Raw genomic sequence first — 25138 nt, forward strand, 5'->3', positions numbered from 1 at the left:
CAGTATCAGTGGGGGCCTCCCCCTCCCACCCACTCACGCACACAGTGGGTGGGGGACCCACAGTCACGTGCTCACGTCGTCACTCAGCCCGCCAGAAGCACGCTGCCCCTCCTCCTGGGGCAGGTCGCTGCGTCCTGCAGGTCTGCCCGCCAGAAGCACGCTGCCCCTCCTCCTGGGGCAGGTCGCCTGCGTCCTGCAGGTCTGGCTGTCCTGAGGCTCTCCCTGCCACCCCCTTGCCAGCCTACACTTGTCTGTACTGCTGTTGTTCTCCTTTGGAGCATCCCATGTTTTCATTTCACGTAACTATGTTGTTTGTTGTTATGCACTTGATTTTTGTGACTATTTGATACGTGTTGGTCACCCCAAGAGGCTGAACTTCAAAAGGATTAGGATCAAGGCTGTTTTGTTGAATGTTGGTTCCCCAGTGCCTGGGTCAGAGCTGGACTATTGAATGAATAAGAGAATAGATAAATGGATGACAGACTTGGAGTGAGACAAGTCGAGATTTGAATCTTCATTCAGCTCTTGCCTAGGTGAGGGCCTGTGAGCGTCTCTCTGAGCCTCATCTCCATCTGTGCCTACGAACAGAAGCAAAATTGTTCACAGAGCTGTGCTGTTGAAAGCATTATAGTGATGCGTGCAAATCACATAAGCCGAGTCCAATTTCAAATTGTGATTCTTATGTAACAATGATTGACGGCTCTAGTGTTTAATGAGTACTCATAAGTGTCCCATGATTCACACTCACTCTCTAGAGCATGCCCATCCCCATTTTATAGATTAGAATACTGAGGCTGACATGTCCAAAGACATATGGAGAGCAAGTGACAATGCCTAGTGACAATGCTGTTTTTTTTCTAACAGTTTTAATTGAGATTTTAATTTACATGCCATAAAACTCACCTGGGGCTTCCCAGGTGGTGCTAGTGATAAAGCATCCACCTGCCAATGCAGGAGACATAAAGAGACTCTGGTTCTATTCCTGGGTTGGGAAGATCCCTTGGAGGAGGAAATGGTAATCCATTCCAGCATTCTTCTTGCATGGCTAATCCCATGGACAGAGCAGGTCACAGTCCATGGCTCCACAGGGTTGCAAAAGAGTCAGACAAGACTGAGAAACCATAAAATTCATTTTTTTTGAAGTGGATTGAAATGGCCAAAAAGTTCATTCAGGTTTTTTGTAACATCTTATGAAAAAAAAACCCGAATGGACTTTTTGACAAACCCAATAAAATTCAGTAGTATTTGCTATATTGACAGAGCTATGTACCCATCATCACTACCACTATCTATTTTGTGAACATTTGGTCATCCCAGTTAGCAGAGACCCTCCCCATCAGCAGTCACTCTCCACTGTTCCTCCCCAGCCTATAGCGACCAGAGGCAGAACCTCCTCTGTCTCTGTGGACTTGCCTATTCCGCTGCACTGGGTTTTAGTGGCTGCACACAGAATCTTCCATCTTCCTTGGCGCATGAGGGATCTTTAAGCTGTGGCAATTGAACTTTCAGCTGTAGCATGTGGGATTTAGTTCCCTGACCAGGGATCGAACCTGGGCCCCCTGCATTGGGAATGTGGATGTCCACCTGACCATCAGGAAAGTCCAAGAGTTTGTATATTTTTAAATACCCCAGATGGTAATTATGTAGCTTTTGTGAACTAGCGACTAGTGAACTTCGGGCTGTGTGATTAAAACTACTATTATAAAACAAACCTGAGCCAACAGAAGGCTTCCCGGGGTGAGGCAGAGCCTGGGCACTCCAGCATCCCCAGCAGCAACTGAGGACCACTTTGGGAGGATCCAGTGAGCTGAGTGCCGAGGAATTGATGCTTTCAAACTGGGGTGCTGGAGAAGACTCTTGAGAGTCCCTTGGACAGCAAGGAGATCAAACCAGTCAATCCTAAAGGATATCAACCCTGAATATTCATTGGAAGGACTGATGTTGAAGCTGAAGCTCCAGTACTTTGGCCACCTGATGCGAAGAACTGACTCATTGGAAAAGACCCTGATGCTGGGAAAGATTGAGGGCAGGAGGAGAAGGGTGCGACAGAGGATGAGATGATTGGATGGCATCACCGACTCAATGGACATGGGTTTGAGGGACTGTGGGAGATAGTGATGGACAGGGAGGCCTGGCGTGCTGCAGTCCATGGGGTTGCAAAGAGTCAGACATGACTGAGCGGCTGAACAGCAACAATAAGAGAGCTGAGAAGCCACTTGAGGTAGCAATCAGGCTTGGCAGTATCAGCTAGTTCCTCCCTTTCGTCTCCAGCAAGATGTGCATCCTCTGCAGTTGGTGGCTGTGTGGTAATGCTGGTTGCCAGGAGCAGCAGCTGGCAGTGCCACTGAGAAGACAGGTCCTACTCCATGTGCTCACAAAGACCCATTCAGAGCTCATCTCCCAGCATGTCAAAACCGCAGGCTTGTTCAGAGTGTTACAGAGTGACAGGATGCTGAAGCAGGATGTGAGTGCCAGCCGACCACGTGGCAGATGCTTATCAGCCAGTCTGCCCAGACCGGAGGGACCAGAAGCAGCAAGTGCAGATAATGAGCTGCAGAGAGGTATGGCTCCTCCTGGGAGGCTCTCCGTGATTTTCCTGAGATGGTGATGTCACCCATATAGAGCTCTCCAGCCTGTATCCCCACCTCCTGCAGGGACAAAGGGGACTTTAACCCCAAGAGGGGGGCTGCAGAGCTCTCCAAACAATGAACAGGATGATCTTCAGACCATTAGGAGGAAGATGACCCTGATAAAAGAGGAAATGGATTATTCAGCAGAAAGTTTGGAAAAACCCTGTGAGAGTGGTCTGGGAGAGCTGACGGGGAAATCTCTGATTCTGGCCTCCAGTAGCCATGTGGCTTCCTCCTCCTCCGGCCTCATCACCTGGCCTCCACCAGCATTTTCCCTCCTGAGAATCCTGGAGAAGGGGCTGATGAAAGAGATTTGGTTCCTGGGCAACCACCGCTCAACTGTTCCTGCCCCCGTGCTCTCGGCTCTGACACCTTGGGTTGGCCTCACACAACCTGAGAGACACCTTGTAACACATTTACAGGCCTGTTGGCTCAGGAGCAGCTGGTGGGGAGGCAGAGGCCCCAGCCTGCCAAGACCTAAGCCCCCGGGGCCCGTTTCTCCTTGGCTGGGACTCACACAGCAGCTGGCATTTCCAGGGAGGGAGAGGAAGTTCTGTTCACATCCCGTGTGGGGGAGAATCTCTTCTGGGGTTACTCTTTCAGTGAGTGTCTGTAAGAAAGGAAACCACCCCCTGATATTCCTGGAGAGGATCGGAGACCCCTTGGAGAGTCCCATCAGCCTGGGGCCGGTGGGAGCTGGCAGCTGCAGGTGGAGGGGAGGCAGGCACCCGAGCAAGCAGGTGGTGGGCTTGGCTGGCAGCCAGGTGCTGGCGGGTGGATCGCGGGCCCCACACACAGGCACCAGGTGGGGACTTCAAATGCTCTGACGGCTTTGCTGGCCCAAAGGGCACAGGCTGCCCATGGACGGGAAGGCGCTGGGGGGCGGGGAGCCTGGGCAGGAGGATGGGGTGGAGGAAGCTGCTGTGCAGAAACTGGTTTCCCAGCCTCTGAAAGTGGGGCCCACCCTGCAGTGTGGGGTGAACCCACCTCGGAGGGGACTGGACTCTGTAGGGTCGCCCCCGCTGAAGCCTGCTCCCAGGGCTCTCACAGTTCTTGTGGCCCTCAATGAGCTCACACACCCTCCCCCATGGCTTTGGGGGCCTTTTAAAACTATCTACAGCCCACACTGCTCTGCTGATCCCTGGATTTCCCCTCCTCCACACACGCAGAGCCCCCCGGTGCACGTTATACTCGGCCGTGACGGCAGCTCCAACCCCGCAGGCTTTTCCAGGCAGCTAAGATATCTGCACACCCTTCTCTTGGTGGGGGTCCCACCCAGGCCATGAACCCCTGAGTCATCCCAGTCTCCTCCCTCTGGCTTAGCCCCCCATCCCCCTGCACACAACAGGATGTTACCCACTCTGCCGGTGCCTGGCTTCCGTGCAGGCAGGAGCCAGATAATTCTGGTGGAGGAAGGTCACAAAGGATGTGGAGGGTGTCTCTTAATTGGAAAGTTGGGTTTGGTTAAGAGGAGTGAGCAAGAGTTTATCAGGAAGCGAGGCGTCAATTAGGGTCATTGGGAAGTCCTCAAAGTGAGGCAGAATGGAAATAGGCAGAAATAAGCAAGATAATATGAATGAGTGGGGGTACTTCCCTGAAAGTCCAGTGGTTAAGATTCCATGCTGCCACTGCAGGGGGCATGGGCCTGATCCCTCGTTAGGGAACTAAGGGAAATAAGATTCTGTATGCCTTGCTGCTGGGCCAAAAAATAAAAAAGGACAAGGGAAAAAAAAACAAACCCACACGTCTGATTTGAGCTTCCTCTGTCATATAGCAATTTCCCACTGTCTGTCTGCTTTATACATGATAAAGCATGTGTTTCAGTGCTGCTCTCTCAGTTCATCCCACCCTCTCCTTCCCCAACTGTGTCCAGAAGTCTGTTCTCTGCGTCTGTGTCTCCACTGCTGCCCTGCAAATAGCTTCATCAGTACCATCTTTCTAGATTCCATAAATTTGCATTAATATATGATATTTGTTTTTCTCTTTCTGATTTACTTCATTCTCTAGAACAGGCTCTAGGGTCATCCATCTCACTAGAACTGACTCAAATGCATTCCTTTTTATGGATAAATAATATTCCATTTATGTATGTACCACAGCTTAATCTATTCCTCTGTTGATGGACATCTAGGTTGCTTCCATGTCCTAGCTATTGTGAATGGTGCTTCAGTGAACATCAGGGTACTCTATGGCAACCTACAGGGATGGGATAGGGTGGGAGGTGGTGGGAGGTTCAGGAGGGAGGAGACATATGTATAACTGTAGCTGATTCATGATGATGCATGGCGGAAACCAACACACTATTGTAAAGCAATTATGCCCCAATTAAAAATGAAATTGTATATATGTATATATGAAGAATAAGTGGGAAAGGCATAGAAAGTATCAAGAGGTGAGGCTGTGAGGGGCAGCTGTTGACCACTTCATGAGGGGCCTCAGACATCAAAGGCTTTACAAGGGTGTAAAGTACAAGATGCCATAATACTATTCTGGCAGCAGTGCAGTGGATGGATCAGAAGGAGGAAGAGGTTGGGGACAGCAGCCTGGTCAGGAGGCCACTGTGAATGCTCAGAAAGGCAACACAGTGGTTCATGCCCATGATTGAAGAGATGATACTGATGTAAGAGGTCACTGCAGAATGTATTGTGGGCAGGGTGGGCCCCCGAGCAAGACTGGGAGGAGGCAGTTTGCTGGGCAGGAAAAGGTGCTGGTCTGGGAGTTCCCTGTGGTCCTCCCAAGGAAGCATCAGTTCCTTATGACAGTGGAGCGGGCAGAACAAAGGGTGGTGCTAGTGGTAAAGAATCCGCCTGCCAATTCAGGAGACCCAAGTTCAATCCCTGGGTCAGGAAGATCCCCTGAAGAAGGAAATGGCATCCCACTCCAGTATTCTTGCCTGGAGAATCCCATGGACAGAGGAGCCTGGCAGGCTACAGCCCATGGGGTCGCAGATTCGGACATGACTGAAGTGACTTAGCATGCACACACACAGCCAGAACAAAGACAATGGCTTGAAACCCAGACAGTTTAGACCCTAGAAGAGACGTATCACTTACCCATTATGTGAATTTAGACAAATCACTCAACCTCTGGAATATGGGAAGGGGTGGGCTAGTTAGCAAGTAAGTAAACAGCCCAACGTCTGGCACATCGGAGACACTCAGTGTATCATTTGAGTCAGAGCCAGAATCTTTGGGATTCAGTGGCTCTTTTCTACATTGATTTTTGGAAATTGGAGAGGCACAAATGATAACTAATAGCAGTAACAGAATTAGTTAAGTCTTGAGGAAGGCAGTTTATGTTTATGGCACCAGAAATGTTCTGACTGGCTTACGGTCATTTCCTCTGGCACCATCTTCCTTTGTACTGAAACATGTGTTAAAAAAAAAAATCTTTTGTCCCATTCAAGGAAGGGCCTGACTCCTCCGCTTTCATGTCATAGCATACTCTGAGGAGTATTCTCATTCCCTTCCTTTTACCTTTTTGTGCCAGGGCCCTGGAGAAGAGCCAGGCAAGGTGGTGCTTATCTCATTTGCAATCCTCAAAGAGAGAGAAGACAAAGCGTGTGCTGTGCTAAGTGTCTGGAAGCTGTTTATTTGATGTTTGGCTTGTCTTTGTTCCAACATGAATTGAACTGTAAACAAGTGGGAGCAGCTCCTAGTAGGTGCTAAAATAGCTGAGCAGTGAAATGCCCCCAATGGCCCTCACTCACATCTGCCATCTCCATGAATCTTGCTAAGCTCAATCCTGTCCAGTCCTGAGATAGAGACAGACAGGGGGCATTGCATCCTCTATCAATGCCAAGTCTTGGCCACCAGCAGTGGGGTTGTAGCAGCACAAGAGAGTCAATGGGAATAGGGTAGAAATCCATGCAGAAAACTGTGTTGTCTGCAATATTCAAGGCCCATTTAAGGCCTTAGGAGGGCAATGCCAGATCGCTCTTTTATGGGCTGACAAACTAAGACTCTTTTGTTGCAAGTAACAGAAATTAAGTTGAGCTAAATTTAGAAAAATGAAAAAAAAAATCAGAAGGGTTGGATTTCTTGTAAGGACACAGAGGGTGTCTGCTAGAATCAAAGGCATATATAAAGCCAAACCTCAAGAAGGGACTGGACGAAAAGAAAATGAACCAGCTTAGCTTTGGTCAGTTGTCGTCCCCCTGCCCCCTCCCCACCGGTCCCATCAGTCTGGTCTGGGATCTGGGACTTCTTTTTTTATAATATAAATAATTTTATTTATATATTTAGGATGTGCCAGATCTTTATGGGGCTTCCCTGGTTGCTCGGATGGTAAAGAATTCACCTACAATGCAGGAGATGCTGGTTTGATCCCTGGGTCGGGAAGATCCCCCTGGAGAAGGGAATGGCAACCCACTGCAGTACTCTTGCCTGGAGAATTTCATGGACAGAAAAGCCTGGCGGGCTACAGCCCATAGGGTCGCAGAGTCAGGCACGACTAAGCGACTAACGCTCTCACTGTCAGCTGGATGCTCACTGCTGCTTGGGCTTTTCTCTAGCTGCAGAGAGTGGGGGCCTCTCTCTGGTTGCAGTGCACAGGCTTCTCATCACCGTGGCTTCCCTTGTTGTGGAGCATGGGCACTGGGGCATGTGGGCCTCAGTAGTTGTGGCACATAATAGGGACTGGATGCATGGACAGGTTGACTCATATGAAATTACTATTTCTGAGGTTCAATGTGGTTTAATAGCACCAGTTTCCTATTGTTCAACTGAACAGAGACATGTGTATGTTGAATTGCACTGGGACCTGGCTTTGAATCTTCATGATGGAACTTGGAGCAAATCGTGGGTTCCATGGGTGTGAAGGTCCTTCCTGACTCCAAAGTGCTGGAAATACAACTTCCAGGTTGAATCCTAGGGGCAACAGTCGGAGGCGAGAAGAAGCTTAGCCATCAGAGAGCTCTGGGTCAGATGCCAGGCAGGCATGACCCCCGCTTGTGCAGGCCCTGGGTGAGTCCGGTAAACCTGCCCTGAGTTGATAGCACCACCTCCTCTCTGAGCCAACTCCCTCCCATTTAATGGTGAAAAAGCAAGGGGTAACTTTTTCCAACTGAAGCTTCTGGAAGATCTTAGGCAGCACAGCCAAACTGGGCTGAACCCAGGCCAGCATCCTGGGCTGCAGCTCAGCTCAGCAGAGGAAACCAGAGCCTGAGGTGAGTGTTCTTCCTGGCTGGGAACCAGATGTGGGCAGCAGCTGAGGGCCCAGGGGACATGTCAGGCTCTGTGCAGTCCGTCCCCTTAAACTCCATCTTCAGTAGCATCCATCTGGCAAGAGGCCTGGGACTGACCCGCACGCATGCCCGGGGTCCTGACTTCCCAGGGCAAGACTCTCAGAAGCATTCCGTCTGAAAGAGTGTCCGCTGTTTTCAGCAGATATGAATCAGTCACTGTTCTGCCCTTTCTGAGAGCACAGCTAGGAATGGAGGGTAGATTTTACAGCATGCTAAGTGAAGAGCAGGGGCTCGCCGAAGCTCTTCGTGTACATTCTCTCTCTTAATTCTCTCAAAACCTCCTTTAGATAGGAGGGGCTAACAGCCTTGTGTGCTGGAAAGGAATCTTAGCCTAGAGCACTGAGCAGAGAGCATTTGAATGGGAAAGGGGAAAACGGGAAGAAGAGAAAATAATCCACAAGATACTATCATAAAATATTCTTAAACCACTCCAAGGTTAAAAAGAAACCACAGAAATTTCCCAGAATTTCAGAGCCCCTTAGTGGATGGTAAGCCTCCCCTCGTGGCTCAGACAGTAAAGAATCTGCGTGCAATTCAAGAGACCTGGGTTCAGTGGTTGGATTGAGAAGATCCCCTGGAGAAGGGAATGGCAACCCATTCCAGTATTCTTGCCTGGGAAATCTCATGGACAGGGGAACCTGGCAGGGAACAGTCCATGGGGTGGCAGAGAGTCAGACACAACTGGGAAACTAATGCTTTCAGCAGTCATAAGAACTGAACTATAGATTCATGTAACAGTGTGAATGAACCCCAGAGATGTTGGAAAAAAAGGTTCACCTGAAAGACTGCATCTTGGATAATTCGTTTTATATGGTCTTCTAGAACAGGCAAAACAAATCTGTGGTTGGGTTCTGATATTTCTCTGCTAGAGCAGTGGTTGCCTCTTGCGAAAGGGAATTAACTTGGACAAGGCACAAGAGAACTTTCTAGGGGAATGGTAATGTTCTGTACCTTAGTAGGTGCTTGGGTGATGCGGGTATCTGCATTTGTCAAAACTCAGCAAACCTACACTTAAGGTTTGTGTGCTTCGTTAGATATAAACTTTACCTCAAAAGATTTTAAAAAGTAGATAAATATTGAGCTTTATAATTAACTAACTGCATGCTGAAGCAGTTGATGGGTAGTGTACCAGTGCTTACAATTTGCATTGAAATGAAATGAAACTATAAAAATAAGGTTGATTTCTTGGAGTATTACTTAGCTGTAAAAAAGAATGCATTTGAGTCAGTTGTAATGATGCGGATGAGCCTAGAACCTATTATACAGAGTGAAGGAAGTCAGAAAGAGAAAGATAAATATCATATTCTAGCACATATATACAGAGTCTAGAAAAATGGTACTGAAGAGTTTATTTACAGGGCAGCAATGGAGAAACAGACATAGAGAATAGACATGAATATGGGGAGAGGGGAGGAGAGGATGAGGTGTATGGAAAGAATAACATGGAAACTTACTTACCACATGTAAAATAGATAGCCAATGGAATTTGCTGTATGGCTCAGAAAAATTAGGCAAGGGCTCTGTGTCAATCTAGAGGGGTGGGAAGGGGAGGTAGATGGGAGGGAGGTTCAAAAGGGGGGGGGATGTATGTATACCTATGGCTAATTCATGTTGAGGTTTGACAGAAAACAACAAAATTCTGTAAAGCAATACTCCTTCAATAAAAAGTAAATTAATTTTTAAAATAAGGCTGATTTCTGAATGGATAGAGAGATGATGAATAGATAGCTATGTGGTAAGGCAAACAGAGCAGCATCTTACTAGTAGCATTTAGGTCGCGGGTATGTTGCTGTTTGCTGTGAAATTCTTTCAGCGTGGCTGTGTTTGAAATTTTTCATAGTAGTGTTGGGGAGATGCAATGATGTGGAGCCCTGGGGTCCCCTAGTGGTGAAGCAGAGGGGGTCCCCAGAGCTCAGAGCTTGTCCTAGAGCTCCTCCCAGCAGGCACCATCCACCATTTTTCCATCATTATTCACCACTGTCACAGCTCTCATCTGGGACCCAGTTCTGAATGAGCACAAAAATACACATCTCCCTGGCTCTTCCTTTACAGGAAAAAACAAAAAAAACCAAAAAAACCCCAGAGGCCCAGAGAAGCCTTGCCCAAGTTCTCCCAGGACTGCTGATCTCTAGTCATCTCTCCACATCAGGTTTATCGGAGCCCCCTCCCCCCCCCCCCCCCCAAGATCACAGGCTTTTGTTTCCTAGCCTGGAGCATTGGATCACACCTGTATACAGGAATACAGGTAAGCAATCCCAGGCATGAGGACTCAGTGACACATGGGGCAGTAAAGCAAACCTGGGCTGGGACTCCGCCTGGCGTCAGCTCCCTTATGTGTATTTGAAGTCATAGGAAACCAGAGGAGTTTCTACAAATAAATAACCGAGGGAGAGACAAGCCCTCAGATCAAAGGAGGACTCTGGCCCAAACTTGAACCAAAACCAAGCATGCTCCCTAGACTCTGATCTGGCGGGCAGAGAGAGGAGTGGAGAAGGCCTATCGGCTGTGCAAACATTCCCCGTCTCTGCCCTTCCTGGGTTTGTGTGAGCCTGAGAACGGGAGACGGGAGGAAGGCTGTGCTCTCTGAACTGTGGCCAGGCCCTGCCTCAGGACATTCCAGCCTGGCTTCCAGACACAGCAGGTGCCTGCACATTGGCCTCTTGTTGCGTCCAAACCTAGGGGCTCCCCGGTGGGCCCTCGCCAGTCTCAGGGCTCTCACAGCAGCTCTCTGGGCCCCTGGCCCTTCGTGGAAACTTTCACAGCACACCTCCCTTGTCCTAAGTCTGGTGGCCGTACTGGGCCACTAAATATTGGGCTTCCCCGGTAGCACAGTGGTGAAGAATCTGCCTGCGAAGCAAGAGATGTGGGTTCCATCCCTGGGTTGGGAAGATGTCCTAGAGGAGGGCATAGCAACCCACTCCAGGATTCTTGCCTGGAAAATCACATAGACAGAGAAGCCTGGCGGGCTATAGTCCATAGGATTACAAAGGGCTGGACACACCTAGCAACTAAACAACAACAATGAGAACCTACTGTACAGCGCGGGGAACTCTTCTCAGTGCTCTGGTGATTTAAATGGGAAGGAAATCCAAAAAGAGGGGATTATGCATACGTGTAGCTGATCCACTTTGCTGTACAGCAGAGACTAACGCAACACGGTAAAGCAAGTATGCTCCAGGGAAAGTTAATTTTAAGAAAAGGGCAGAGGTTTCCATCAGTTGTTGTTCTGCAAATAGTTGTGATTCTGGTGTGCCCATGAGAGGAGATTAACTCAGGGTCTTTGTAGTCTGCTCTCCTGGCTGACTCCATCTGGGCTTTAACTGAGACCCGAGGATTAGTGGAATGGAGGATAGCATTCCAAGGACTGCATGCAAAAAAGTCCTGGGGCAGGCAGGAAGCTTGGCATCTTCGGAGGAAATGATGAAGTGGCCATGGGGCAGGCATGGAGCCTGGTTTGAGAGCATGTTGATGAGGAGGCTAGGCTGTGCGGGGCTGGATGAGGGGTTTGGACTTCATCCTACGTTCAGTCGGAGCCATTAGAGGGTTTTACACCAAAACATGTCATGCTTTGGCTCACTGGCTGGTCTGCGGGTGATAGACTGGGGTGGGGGTGGGGAGCAGGCTGCTAGGTGGTTCTTGTGGAATCCTACAGAAAAGTCCTGGACCATGGTGGTGGCAGTGACTATCTTTTTTCCTAATGTGAGTCACCCTTCCTAGGGACACACAGGTTTACGGGGGAGGACATGCACAGTTGGAGAAAGGAAATCTCTTTTCCCAGAAAACTCATTTGAGGCCTCGTCGATGAAAATGGACATTTTATGAGAGCAAAGAGACTTGTAAGAATCAACCTTCATCTTGCCCTCCCCTTTGGGCTCTTTAGGATTGTTTTTCCATAGCAAATGTCAGAGACACAGCTCAAGTTGGCTTAACCAAAAAGGAACTTTATTGGCTCAGGTAGCTGAGAAGTCCAGGGACAGCACTAGCTTCAGGCAGAGTTGGATCTGGGTGCTCAAGTGCTGTCTCTGTCCAGGGCTAGGTTCTGCCTGCTCTGTACAAGCTTCATTGTCAGGCAGGCTCTCCCTGCACTGGAGCCAGGATGGCTCCAGCAGTTCCAAGCTTGTCAGCCATGGTAGGATGAGAACCAGCCTTCCCATTAGTTCTTTGTCTCAGGTCATGTGACCACCCCTGAACCAATCACAACAGCCAGGGAGCTGAGCATGTTCATTTGCCAGGCTGGGTCACATGTCTACCTAGGGAACCAGGGTGACTGAATCAGCCCCACTTGAACCACAGGGACTGAGAGTGAGGGAAGATGCAGTTCCCTTTAGGGGTTAGTGGTTGTTGTTCATCACTCAGTCATCTCCAACTCCTTGTCACCCCATGGACTATATTCCACAAGACTCCTCTGTCCTCCACTGTCTCCTGGAGTCTGCTCAAATTCATGTCCATTGAGTCAGTGATGCTATTTATCCATCTCATCCTCTGTCACCCCCTTCTCCTCCTGCCCTCAATCTTTACCTTCATTCATGGACCTAACATTCCAGGTTCCTATGCAATATTATTTCTTTACAGCATCAGACTTGACTGTCACCACCAGACACATCCACACGTAGGCACTGTTTCTGCTTTGGCCCAGCCACTTCATTCTTTCTGAAGCTATTAGTAATTGCCTTCACTCCTCCCCAGTAGTATATTGGACACCTTCTGACTTGAGGGGAATTCATCTTCTGGTGTCATATCTTTTTGCGTTATCATATTGCCCATGGGTTCTCCAGGCAAGACTGCTGGAGTGGGTTGCCATTTCCTCCGCCCGTGGACCATGTTTTGTCAGAACTCTTCACTGTGATCCGTCCATCTTGGGTGGCTCTGCACAGCATGGCTTCTAGCTTCCCTGAGTTACACAAGCCCCTTTGCCACAACAAAGTTGTGATTCATGAAGGGGCCCCTATACAGCAGGTCGTTTTTAAGCCAGCCCCACCTGATTGGATAATTGATGAAGCGCTGAGCCAGGTGGGCCCTGCTGTGACTAGAAGCATCGTCTCTGTCCTAGGTGTGTGGTCTCCCACCATCCTCCAGCTCCAGCTCCTGACCTCATGTTCCACCCAGCACCATCCCCCTGGTGGGTTCCTCTGCCTGGATTCCTTCCAGAGCCCCTGTGCTGTCCCTTCCTTCAGGTGTCACCTTCTCAGTGAGAACGTCCCTAACCATCCACATAAATTAGCAGCTTCTCCCCACCTCATCTGCTTGACTTTTCTCTATGGCTCTTGACACCATCAAACACATACAAGATGCTCTTATTTGCTCTTTATTCTTTCTCTGCTCCCACCCACCCTCAGTAGACTAAGCTCTAACCTAACCCAGGGCAGGGTCTTTTCCTGAGTAGTTTCCTCTGTAGTCCAGTGTCTAGAACCAGCATACAGGAGGCCCTCAATAAATATGTGTTGGATTCATCCAACTCCAACAGAGTCCTCTGAGCAGCACTCTGATTCTCGCCCATCCCTCCCCTCCATCCCAGCCAGCAGCATCGTTATAAAATACTTGTGTTCCCCTGGCTCCTCTGCTCTGCCAGTGTCCCCTACCCCCTACCCCAGCTTTCAGGATAAAGTCCAGACTCCTGAACGTCACTCCGAAGGTGCTTCAGGTCTCACGCTCTGTTTGTCTCTGCCGGACCTCGGCGCGGGCTGCACCCTCCCCCTTATTTAGCATGGATTTTCTGCTCTTTGAAACAAAGGTATTTGTGGGATCGAGCCAACACGTCTCCCTGTGGCGGGTGGATAGGAGGGGGCCAGCAGATATCCCAGGAGGTGGTGGTGGGGGGGCTGGGGCTGGGGCATTTTCACAGGAATCTTTCTGGAGTCTCAGGCTCAAGTGGGCACACCTATGGGGCAACTGCGGGTCAGGAGAAGTGCCACACCAACTGCTGATGCTAGTATTTTAGGTTAAAAAACACAGCAGACGAAGTGTTTGTGGCTACAATCACTTATCCAGCTAGGACAGTGGCCACCACCCACTGGGAAGGTGTGGAGCCCGCTGTCTGACACAGGCAGCTCCATGTTCTGACTCTGTCCTGGGAGAGGATCCCTTTGAGGGTCGCTGGACTCTATGATCAGGCTGCTCTGAGCACTACCTGACTTTCCAGCTGCCAGCCTCGGGGGTGCACAGGGCTCTGATGGCTGTACCTCGGGGCGTTTGCCTGGGACAGGGTGCAAAGGACCAAAGCCCCACAGCCAGGCAGCATCCCAAGCTCCCTGATGAGCTTTCCTTTGGCAAGGAGAGGAGAGTCAGCTGGTGGGGCTACTGTGCCTTCTGTGGTTTGTGACCTGCAAAGCCAGAGTTGGGACCCAGCTCAACTTGTCCTTGATGTGGCAGTTCCTGGCTTCCCAGGTGGCTATTCTGGTAAAGAATCCACCTGCCAATGCAGGAGACAAGGGTTCAATCCTTGGATCAGGAAGATCCCCTGGAGAAGGAAATGGCAGCATATTCCAGTATTCTTGCCTGGGCAATCCCATGGACTGGCAGGCAACAGTCCATGGGGTTGCAAAAAAGTCAGACACGACTTAGCAACTAAGTTACAATGACCTGTCCCCTCAAACCTACTTGCATCTACTGATGTATCTGCTGATGTATAAGGACACGAAAGAGGCTGAGGAGGCTAGGGTGGGCTGGTGGAATGCACCCTGTCTTTCCAGGTGGGGATTGCATATCTGTGGCCCCGTCTGATGAACTGGTAAGACCGGATAGATGCCTGGTGGCAGGGAAGGGCAATCTTGGGAGGCTCCTGGGAGACCAGTCTTGTCATGGCAGAAAGCATTATGTGCCCTGCAGACTCAGTGTTGGGGCCAAAGGGACAAGGTAGACGAGGGCCTAGCTGGCCTAGCAGGGTGCTTTCTCCCCACACCTGTACACCAGGACACTTGGGTTATTTATTTATTTATTTTAATCTTTTGGCCATGCCACATGGCCTGCGGGATCTTACTTCCCCTACCAGGGATGGAACCCATACCCCCTGCAGGGGCAGCCTGGAGTCTTAACCGCCAGAGCACCAAGGAAGTCCTGGGTTATGTTTAGAGTAGGCACTGCCCTCTCCAGAGAGTTCTGGGTTTGCTGGAAGGAGCCAGGATCCTTGGCTGCAGCCTCTGGGCACCTCAGGCGGTGGCAGAGGCAGGCTGGCCTTGGACTTGGTGAGTCTTGGGAGAAGCACCCATATCAGTAATCTGACTTCCTCTCTTCCTCCATAATCATAGGGTTAAAACCAGTTTTAACCAACAAGGACCTACTGTAGAGCACAGGGAACTCTGCTCAATGTCATATGACAGCCTGGGCGAGAGGGGAGTCTGGGGGAGAATGGATACATGTATACGTATGGCTGAGTCCCTTTGCTGTCCACCTAAAACTATCACAACATTGTTAGTCAGCTATGCATGTTGCTTCAGTCATGTCCGATTCTTTGTAGCCCCATAGACTGTTGCCCACCAGGCTCCTCTGTCCATGGGATTCTTCAGGCAAGAATAATGAAGTGGGTTGCCATGCCTTCCTCCAGGGGATCTTCCTAAACCGGGGACTGAACCTGTGTCTCTCAAGTCTCCTGCATTGGCAGGCGAGTTCTTTCACCACTAACACCACCTGGGAAGACCTTAATCAGCTATGCTCCAATACAAAATAAAAAAGTTTTAAAAAAAGAAAACCAGTTTTAACAGGGAAGTCACTCTTTTTTTCCTCAATTGAGGGCAAGCCTTAAAAGGATGTTTTGAAAAAGAGTTATAATTTTAAAACGTATTGGCTTGTTCAGTGCCTCCAGTTTCTGCTTCAGCACTCCCACCTGTTTTTTCAGAGAGCATTGGACACAGGGCCCAAAGTCACAGAGCAGGCAAACCGCCAAGTGGGTTGTTCCTCCAGCAATCCTGGGTAAACGCGTTTGCTCATTGTCCGTGTCCATCGGGCAGCCACTGTGTGCTGGGTTGTAGGAAAGAAAAATGGGTTTGTGTAGTGGCCACCTTTCAGGAGCTTGTAGCCCAGTGTGGAAGACATTGAGGTGCTCCAAAGATAGAATGAGAGAATTTGAAGAAAGGTTTGATCAGTAAGCTGTGGATGAAGAGGAAGAAGCAATTGCTATAGACTTTAGGGCCAGGGGCGAATTCCCTAGGGGAGGTAGACAGGGAATCTTAAACCGCCAATCTCTAAAGGTCAAGTGTGGCATATGGAAGCATGGTGGTAGAGAAAAAACATTTTAGTCAAGGAATTAACAGAGCGTGCTCGAGTCCATCAGGGGTCACAGGAAGCTGGTGTAACAGTCTGGGGCCAAGAGCAAGTCTGCTTTCTTCTTCTTCTTCTTTTTTTTTTTTTTTTTTAATATTTATTTGGCTGCGCTAGGTCTTAGTTGCAGCATGCAGAATCTTTAGTTGCAGCATGTGAACTCTGAGTTGTGGCATGTGGGATCTAGTTCCTGGACCAGGGATCCAACCCAGGCTCCCTGCATTGGGAGTGGGGAAACTTAGCCACTGGACCCCCAGGGGAGTCCCGCACAGATCTGCTTTGAGTACTATTTCCTTCTCCCCATTTGCCACCTTCCCAAAAGACCCCATCACCCCACAGATGTTGTGTCTTCATCCATGGAATCTTTCAGAAGAGTGGTAAGTTAATACTGGGGAGTGTCAATAAGTCATCTTTTATTTATTTATTTTTGTCTCCCTCCTCTTCCCTTTTGGGAGCTCTGTTTTGCTTGAATCTGAGCCATAAGCCAAGCCCTTGTGAAATAAAACATGAACCAAACTACCAACCTAAAGGACTTCCTCCTCCTGGGTCTCAGAGGAGGCAGCCGTCTCCCCTACCTCACCAACAATCTTTAAAAAAAAAAAAAATTGCTTATTTGGCTGCGCTGGGTCTTGGTTGGCACTCAGGGTCTTAAGTTGTGACATGAGAACTCTTAGTTGCATGTGTGAGATCTTAATTCCCCAACCAAGGACTAAACCCGTGCCCCCTGCACTGGAAGGCAGATTCTTAACCACTGGACTAATAGGGAAGTCCCTCGTACTTTTTCCAATAAGAAAGCTATTTCAGAACCCAAGACTCTGGCCTGCCGTGTCTGCCACACTTCACATTGTCCAGGCAGAACTTTTGCCCAGAGCCCAGGGTGGGGCCTCCACTAGGTCATATTTGCGTTTTTCCCCCAGCTCCATAAATACATCACTCCACTGGGCATGAGTTTCCTATGTAAAGTCCTTTGTGTTGAGCTTTTGAGAAAGCATTTTTGTGTAGTGGTACCTCTCAGGGAATGGCATAGCACTACCCATCTGTCAGTGAAAGAGGTAAAAATCCCATTTAGTAAGTCAGGCCAGTGATTGGCTGCATCAGGCATTGAACAGAAACTAGACAGGGATGATGGTGATAAACTGACATATGGCAGCTTACAGGCCAGCAGACCACTCACTGTCCCAGCATCTCTCCATCCGTCTAGTACCCTTGAAAGGAAGCTGCAAGGATTCCCCCATTTTATAGCTGAGGAAATGGAGGCTTGATGGTTAAATGAATGGTGAAGTTCACCCACAGCTCCTAAATGGGAGATCTGAGGCCTAAATCTGGATCTTGTCACACAGCCCGCATGCTTGGCCAAGGCACTGTCAAGCATTCCTGACGCTGACACTTAACTGGTGCTTGACAAGTGTCTCTGGGCTGAGTTGATCCTCTGAACTGGTGGTTCTGGAGCAACATCAGAATCCCTGGAGGGCTTGTTAAAACACAGATGGCTGGCCCACCCCTGGAGTTTGAATCAGTCGGTCAGTGGGTCTGCAGTGGGGCTGAGAATCTGAGGTTCTAAAAGGTGGAGTCCAGGATGCCACTATAAAAACTGTTGCTCTGAACCGTCTCAAAGCTCGCTCTAGTTTGATCTGCTAAACCACTCTAAGTACCGAGGCTCTAAATTGGAGGTTTCTGCGATGATGGAAGTGTTGTGGATCCATGTGCCCAACATGGTTGCTCTTGTTTAGTGTCTGACTCTCTTTGCGACCTCATGGACTGTAGCCTACCAGGCTCCTCTGTTTCTGGGATTCTTCAGGCAAAAATCCTGGAGTGGGTTGCCATTTGCTCCTCCAGGGGATCTTCCTGACCCAGGGATCAAACCCCCATATCCTGCCTCTCCTGCAGTAGCTGGCAGATTCTTTACCTCTCGGTAGCCACTAGCTACCAGTGGTGATCAAACTCTTAAAAGTGCCTAGTGTGACCGAGGAACTGAGTCTTAACTGTATCTGATTTTAATTTAAATGTCCATAGCCACACATGACTTGTGGCTAGTGTACTGGACAGCCTAGCTCTAAACCAAAGGGCAAGTTAGGCATGTCAGTGTGGCCCAGTTGTTTACTCCAGTGTTTAATCTCCAATAAGTCATCGAGGAACTCTTCATTAGGGAACATCTGGTTGGCAGAAGAGTCAGGCTCATCATTCAGACTGCGATGCCTGATGCAGAGGGTAACGGGACCTCAGGATCCCTGTGGGGGCAGGGATCACACTTCCTTTTCCCCAGGACCAGTGCAGTGCCCACTTGTGGGATGCATAGACCACATGTGTTACATGAACAGGAGGGGAGACTGGTTACAGACCTGCCTTCCTACCTGCTGTGACGGTGGAAGGCTTTGACGCTACCAGCCCTGGTGGCCGATTTGGTGATGAGATGAGAGGACCCGACAGGATTTGTTCAGATATTCTTGGGGGTGAGAGTGATCTGTGATGGTGAAGTTCTCTCATCACATGACACTCTCCTCCTTGGCTCTGCAGGTGGCCCCCCACTGGGGATTTCCCCTCTCAGAGGAGGTATTTTGTTTGGGGAAGATAATTTTAAGACTTTATGGAAGTATATAAAGGGTTCCTGAGGCAAGTGTTTACTATCCAAACTGTGACTGAAAGCAATGCCCCAGCTGAAACAGGGGCTGAACCAGAAACGTGCCCAGTCTTGCCTCTCCGTTTCCACCCAAACAAGCAGGGTGGCCAGGAAGGTGGCGTGTGCCCCGTAATTTGGAGTCAGATGGCAGTTCTCTGATCCATTTACTGCTCCTGATTATAATCTTCTGCACTGTAGGTCTCAGTTTACTCACCTGTAAAATGGGAGGGTGGGACTGCACGAGATCCCTGCTACTCAAAGCATGGCCCACAGCCCAACAGCAGAGGCAGCCTCACTTGGGAGCTGGTTGGAAATGCAGAATCAGATCCCACCCCAAACCCATGGAGTGAGAATCTGCATTTTAACAAATTCTCCACATGGTTCAGGTGCACAGCCAATGGCTAACTGGAAAGGGTCTTTGATCCCATCAGCTCCTACATTCTGTGAGCCTAATGCTAACTGGCAAGTTGCTTGGTGGTGGTGGTAGTTTAGATGCTAAGTCATGTCTGACTCTTTGTGACACCATGGACTGTAGCCCACCAGGCTCCTCTGTCCATGGGATTCTCCAGGCAAGAATGCTGGAGCAGGTTACCGTTTCCTTCTCCAGGGGATCTTCCCAATCCAGGGATCAAATCCAGTCTCCTGCATTGCAGGCAGATTGTTTACCATCTGAACCACCAGGGAAACCCTCCTGGTTATGGGTACTATTATTGTTCCCATTTTAAAAATGAGACAGCTAAGGCCCAGAGAGGTTGAACAACTTGTCTAAGGTCAAGTGGCTGTTGAGAGCTGGAACTCAGACCAGGTTCTCAGAGTTCATCTCCCAGGCTTTCTCCCTTGGTAGCAAGCATCCTTCATACCAGCAGCTCCCACAACTTGCATACTGACCACAGGTCAGGCCCAGAGCTTTATCATCCTGTATAGAGCCTCTCGTTTGATCTTCAAGCGAGGATCAAAATGACCTTGGAGTTTAAGAGGCATTATTTCAGTTTTACAGGTTAAAAAAAGCAAGGCCTGAGTGGTCAACTGCTTTTCCTGATGTTGAGCTGCAGGGCTGGCCTGGAGGCCTCTGGGGCCTGTGCTCCAGGTCCCCACAGTGTCCTGCTGCTCTGAGCCAAGCCTGGGTTTGTGGAAAATGGGACTTGCCTTGTTGCAGATGTGACAGAGTGACGGCTGTCCCTGTGCTGTCCCGCTCCCCAAAGCAGCTTCCGGGTCCCCCTGCAGCCCTACCACACCGCCCACACACACTCTCTCCCACTCCCCACCCCTCAGCGCTTACACTGAGCCTACCCCACCTCCTTCTCCCCCCTCTCTTCCTGGTAATCCCTGAAGAGGGTTTGGCTTCTGCAGGCTGCAGGCTCTGCAGGCAGCAAGGGCCCGCCTCCCCCTGGGGCGGGGATGCTGTGGGGCGTGGACCTGCTAATGCTGCTCCTCTGGGGGTTCAGGGGCCTCGGTGAAGGCTTGAATAACCCTGTGCTCCTCTTCTCCTTCAGGTGATGGCTTCTACTACCCCAGGGCAGCTGGAGGAAGAGCAGAGCCCCCACCCCGGCTGTGTGATGGCAGCAAGGAGAGGCAGAGACAGCCAGGGGCAGACGACGCCCTGCCCCTCTGCGTTCCTGGGAAGCCTGGCAGACACTCGGAGCTACAGCTGGATGGAGTGGGGGTGCCGAGCTTCTGGAAAACTTTAGCTTGTTGTTGTGAAGCCTTGTGAAGCAAAGTGTCCTGGAGTTCCAGTCATTCCTCCTGCACACGACTCTACCCGAGGGGCTCACCGTGCCCTGCAAGGAAGGGGCCAGCTCACAACCAGCAGGACCCAGCCAGGCTCCAGCCAGCAGCTCCCTGAGGAAGCTTCTAGCATTGTTAGCCAACTTGCGTGCTTCCCAGGCCTTCTGCGGCTGGGCACCGTTTCCAGACCATATCTTGCCAGCTGGAGAAGCTGAGTCCAGTTCCCACTGCCAGAGAGCTTTCAGTGGCCAAGTGGAAAAGCTGTCCTCCTCCCCTGGGGGAGAAGTCCCAAGTGAAATTTGAGAACATTTGGGATGCATATCAACAGGACCTTTCTCCATGTTTCTGTGCTCAGGGCCCTGGAAGCCACTCGGAGGGCACAAAAACCCGGAGGACCCACCCACCCCTCCCCGGGCAATGTGGGGTCATGAGCTCTTTGAGGCAGGGGAGTGCAGTTCTCTCTGCCTCCAGTGCCTCAGACACAGCAGATCTGTTTCATGTTAGGAGAAAGATTTTGAGCATTATCCTGCCAGGTGGAATTGTTTTTACATTCATCCTGAAACTGACAATTTTTGTCTCTGAAATGACCTAGGCTGTAATCAGAAGGTGTCAGGGCCACAAGTCCCTGTATCCCAACCTTCCACTCTGCATATGGGGAGTCAAGGCCCAGAGAAGCACATGCCTGGGTGAGGGTCACCCAGCAGTTAAGGTTGGAGGAGTGCCCACACCCAGATTGCCTCCCATCCCCCGGACATCGCCCTGCTCAGTGCTGGCCACATTCCTCTCCTAGCTCATGGCCCGAAGTTGAGGTTCATGAAGCCCCAGGATGGCTTGGGGCTTCTTAGCAGCAAAGAACAAGTCAGTTTGGTTTTGCTGAAAAGATGGAAGCTCGAGAGCTGGGCCCTGACTTTCCCTGAGGACCACAAGACAGTCCTGTCCCCAGCGTCCCCTTCTTTCTCTTGCGAAGAGCGTGAAAACAGACGCTCCTTTTCTGGGGGCCATGGGGAGAAAGGCACCATTCGATGCCCCACTCCAGCGGCTCTGTTGAGACGACTAGAATGGGTCCTGTTGTTCTCTCCAGGTCAGGCCAGGGCCAGGCACGGTGCCCGCCAGGAGGACACCGTGGACATTGATGCTGAGAGCATTGTGCCTCCCTCCCCAGCCTCCCCAGCGCACCTGTGTGGGAGGGACCAGGCACAAGGCCAGGGCGTTCTGTTTCAGACCCTCCTGCCTACTCCGACTCACTGAACTCACACAAAGCACTTCACCTGGACCTGGGAGGTCAGGGATGATCAGATTTATCCCTGAGCTGGTTCAGAGGCAGGAGCCTGTGTGGCATGAAAGATATCTGGCCCATTCCTCCATGTGGGAGAATATCTGTTTGTTTTCAGGCTCTGGGGAGGATCTGAGGACATGGGCAGGGGAGCCGGAGCAGGCTGCTCTCCCAGCCTCGTTTGCATACTCTAGTGTGCAACAGAGTACCCGAGGACAGAGATCTTTCTCCAAGAGCGTTATATTCTGAAAGGGACATCAGGCATCTTTTTTTTTTTTTTTTTAAAGCTCCTGTCTTGAGGATTACCTAGACAAATTCCCACAGTCAGCTTCTGTCTGAGTAAAAGGGAAAAAAAAAAAGTGGCTTTCATAAAATAGAAATGAAATAAAATTAATTTAATTCTGTCACACAGAAAACTAAATCCAGAGTCTAGAGCTGTTTCAATTCTCCATGGGGTCTGAGCCTGGTTTCTTACTCTCTGCTTTACCATCTTCAGCACATGGCTCCAACTACCTATGTGGCCAAAGAGAGCTGCTAAAGATCTAGCCATCATATCCATATTCCAGCCAGCAGGAAGGGGTGGGGAGCATGGAGAAAGGCTTCCCACCTTCTGTGAGGACATATCCTGGAATTCATACACTGTACTTTTGCCATATTGGCTAAAACAGTTCCAGAGACTGAGGAAGGTAGCCTTTATTCTAGGTGGCTGTGTGCCCAGATAAAACACAGGGATTCTTTTCCAGGGAAAATGGATATTAGGGGACAATTAACTATCTCTGCCCTGCCTTCCTCTTGGATGGGTAATATTAAAAGGGTTTATAATACACAGGCATCCTATTTAAGATCTCAATATTATCATCAAGACTTGTTTTAGAAGCACAGACTAACATTCAGTCAGTTCAGTTCAGTCACTCAGTCATGTCCAACTCTTTGCGACCCCATGGACTGCAGCATGCCAGGCTTCCCAGGCTTCCCCTATCATCAGCTCTTGGAGTTTACTCAAACTCACGTCCCTTGAGTTGGTGATGCCATCCAACCATCTCATCCTCTGTTGTCCCCTTCTCCTCCTGCCTTCAATCTTTCCCAGTATCAGGGTCTTTTCCCATGAGTCAGTTCTTCATACCAGGTGGCCAAAATATTGGAATTTCAGCTTCAGCATCAGTCCTTCCAATGAATATTTAGGACTGATTACCTTTAGGATGAGCTGGTTGGATCTCCTTGCAGTCCAAGGGACTCTCAACATTAGAAATCAGCTAGTGCACAGCCTCATTTTTCAGATTAGGAAACTGAAGCCCAGAGAGGTTAATCAAATCAGCTGCGATCACACAGGAACTTAATGGCATCTATTTTCTAGCATATATTCAGTGGGAGTGGTTTTTGGTTTTCTCTGTTTTTTAACTTAAGAAGAAGGAAAAATAAAGCTTTGTTCTGAAGGGTAGCGAGCTCAAGCACCAAGGATGAAATTCCATCCGTCACTGGGTCTCTGAGCTGCAGGACACAGGCAGGAAGTTGATGACAGGGCTGGCATGCCCCGATCTGCCCAATCCTGAGTCATGGCAGCTGAGGACTCAGCACTGGCCAGCTGGAGGGTGCCCGTGCTGGCATGGCCTCTGTGTGTGCACATGCCCTGTGTGTCTCTGTGTGTGTCTGCCCCATAGACTGACTCCAGCCTGGTAAGCTTGCAGGTCTGACTCGGTGTGCTCCTGTTTCAGGGAGCACTCTGCCAGGATGGGAGCTGCTCACAGGACGGACGTCTCCTTTAGGGTAATGCTGACCATTGGTTGGTTCATCCTGGCCCACTTTCCTGGTGCCGCATCCACAGGTAAGCCATAGTATCTGGGCCTTTGCCTGTCAACAAAGAAGGTGTAGCCACTTCTGGAAGCAAGGGGCTGGGGGCCGGGAGCAGGAGCCTTGGGGCAGGGGCAGGGCCACGGGGTTCTGGCCTGACCCTGCTAACTCAATGACCCTGGGCAGGTCTTATCCTGTGCTTTGGTTTCATCAGGCAGCCTTTGGGATTTCAAATTCAGTGTCTACAGGAGCCAGGCACATGATGCAGAGCAGTGAAGCTGGCCAGGTAGAGATGTGGTCACCTGCAGAATGCAGGCCGCCGTTAAGGAACACACCCTTTTCAGTCCTGGCCAATGGCCCCCACATGGGAAAAGGGGGGCACCTATTTCAGGGTCTATTGAATTTTTAAGAGAAGCCAGAAATACAGACTTTTGTATAAAAGCTCTCTACTTGTTAAAGGATGGCAACCAATTGAAAATTTATCAAACACTCAGGGTGGGGTGGAACAGACAAAAACACACAACTGCCAGCCAGCCTGCTCTCTGGGAGCCATCTGACCTTCATGTTCCCTTTCTGATTTGCCATAAGATCTGGTGCATTAAGAACCCATGGCAGATTCATGTTGATGTGTGGCAAAACCAATACAATATTGTAAAGTAAAAAGATAAAATAAAATCTGAAAAATAAAAAGATACAGTGCATAAGATCATGGGCTTCCCTGGTAGTTCAGACAGTAAAGAACCTGCCTGTGATGCAGAAGACCCAGGTTCGATCCCTGGGTCGGTAAGATCCCCTGGAGAAGAGAATGGCAACCCATTCCAGCATTCTTGCCTGAAGAATCCCGTGGACAGAGGAGCCTGGTGGGCTGCATTCCATGGGGTGGCAGGCTGACGAGACCGAAGTGACTTAGCATGCACACGCACCTTCCCGCTCCTCCATCCCCTCCCCAGTTATTTAAAAATCTACTGTTTCAGGCTCTCAACTTAATTCCTAGTGAGAGGAAAAAAAGAGTACATTGAGGCTTGTTCACTGATCAAGCATTCTCATCTCGTTTTGCCTGTGGCCTCTTCTGATCGCTTTCCCTCTGGGCTTTCCCCTGCTGTCCAGGGAGAGTCTCCCTGTTTCTGAGACAGCCTTCTCTGCTCACTGTACACGGCACCCCACTGGGGTGTAGATCCTCCTGAGCAGTGGAAGGAGGGACTCCTCCCAGTGCTTCTATTTGCAGTGCAACACCCACCACGGGCGCTTTGAGTTCAGCTAAACATCCAGCCTCACGAGGCTACCGCAGGCCGTGCTCATGCCTGTGTGCTCACTTCCTTCAGTCGAGTCCGACTCTTTATGGCTTTATGGACTGTAGCCTGCCAGGCTCCTCTGTCCATGGGATTCTCCAAGCAAGAATACTGGACTGAGTTGCCATGCCCTTCCTCCAGGGGATCTTCTGGACCCAGGGGTAGAATGCATGTCTCCTGCATTGCAGGCAGCTTCTTTACTGCTGAGCCACCAGGGAATCCTGCAGGCCATGCTGAGCATCAGGCTAACTTTGAAGGGTTTAGGACAGAAACACCACCTGCCATTGGTGTTTCATCAGGCACTCCTCTTTCATGGGA

General features: G+C 50.0%; 1 protein-coding gene across 3 annotated transcripts in view; it reads left to right on the forward strand.

Annotated features, from left to right (window-relative positions):
* Positions 1 to 25138, forward strand: part of CEMIP (cell migration inducing hyaluronidase 1) — a 160747-nt gene that overhangs the window by 68903 nt on the left and 66706 nt on the right. For 2 of the 3 annotated variants that reach the window (XM_069559647.1, XM_069559650.1), the window contains exon 2: positions 23456 to 23565. In XM_069559647.1, the coding sequence (XP_069415748.1) occupies positions 23472 to 23565 (94 nt within the window). In that variant the 5' untranslated portion in view covers positions 23456 to 23471. Of the gene's footprint in view, positions 1 to 23376; positions 23566 to 25138 lie in introns of those variants that run through there. The other variant, XM_069559649.1, reaches the window with a different exon arrangement.

The sequence above is a fragment of the Ovis canadensis genome, chromosome 18 (assembly GCF_042477335.2).
Source record: "Ovis canadensis isolate MfBH-ARS-UI-01 breed Bighorn chromosome 18, ARS-UI_OviCan_v2, whole genome shotgun sequence".
Lineage (NCBI taxonomy): Eukaryota > Metazoa > Chordata > Mammalia > Artiodactyla > Bovidae > Ovis > Ovis canadensis.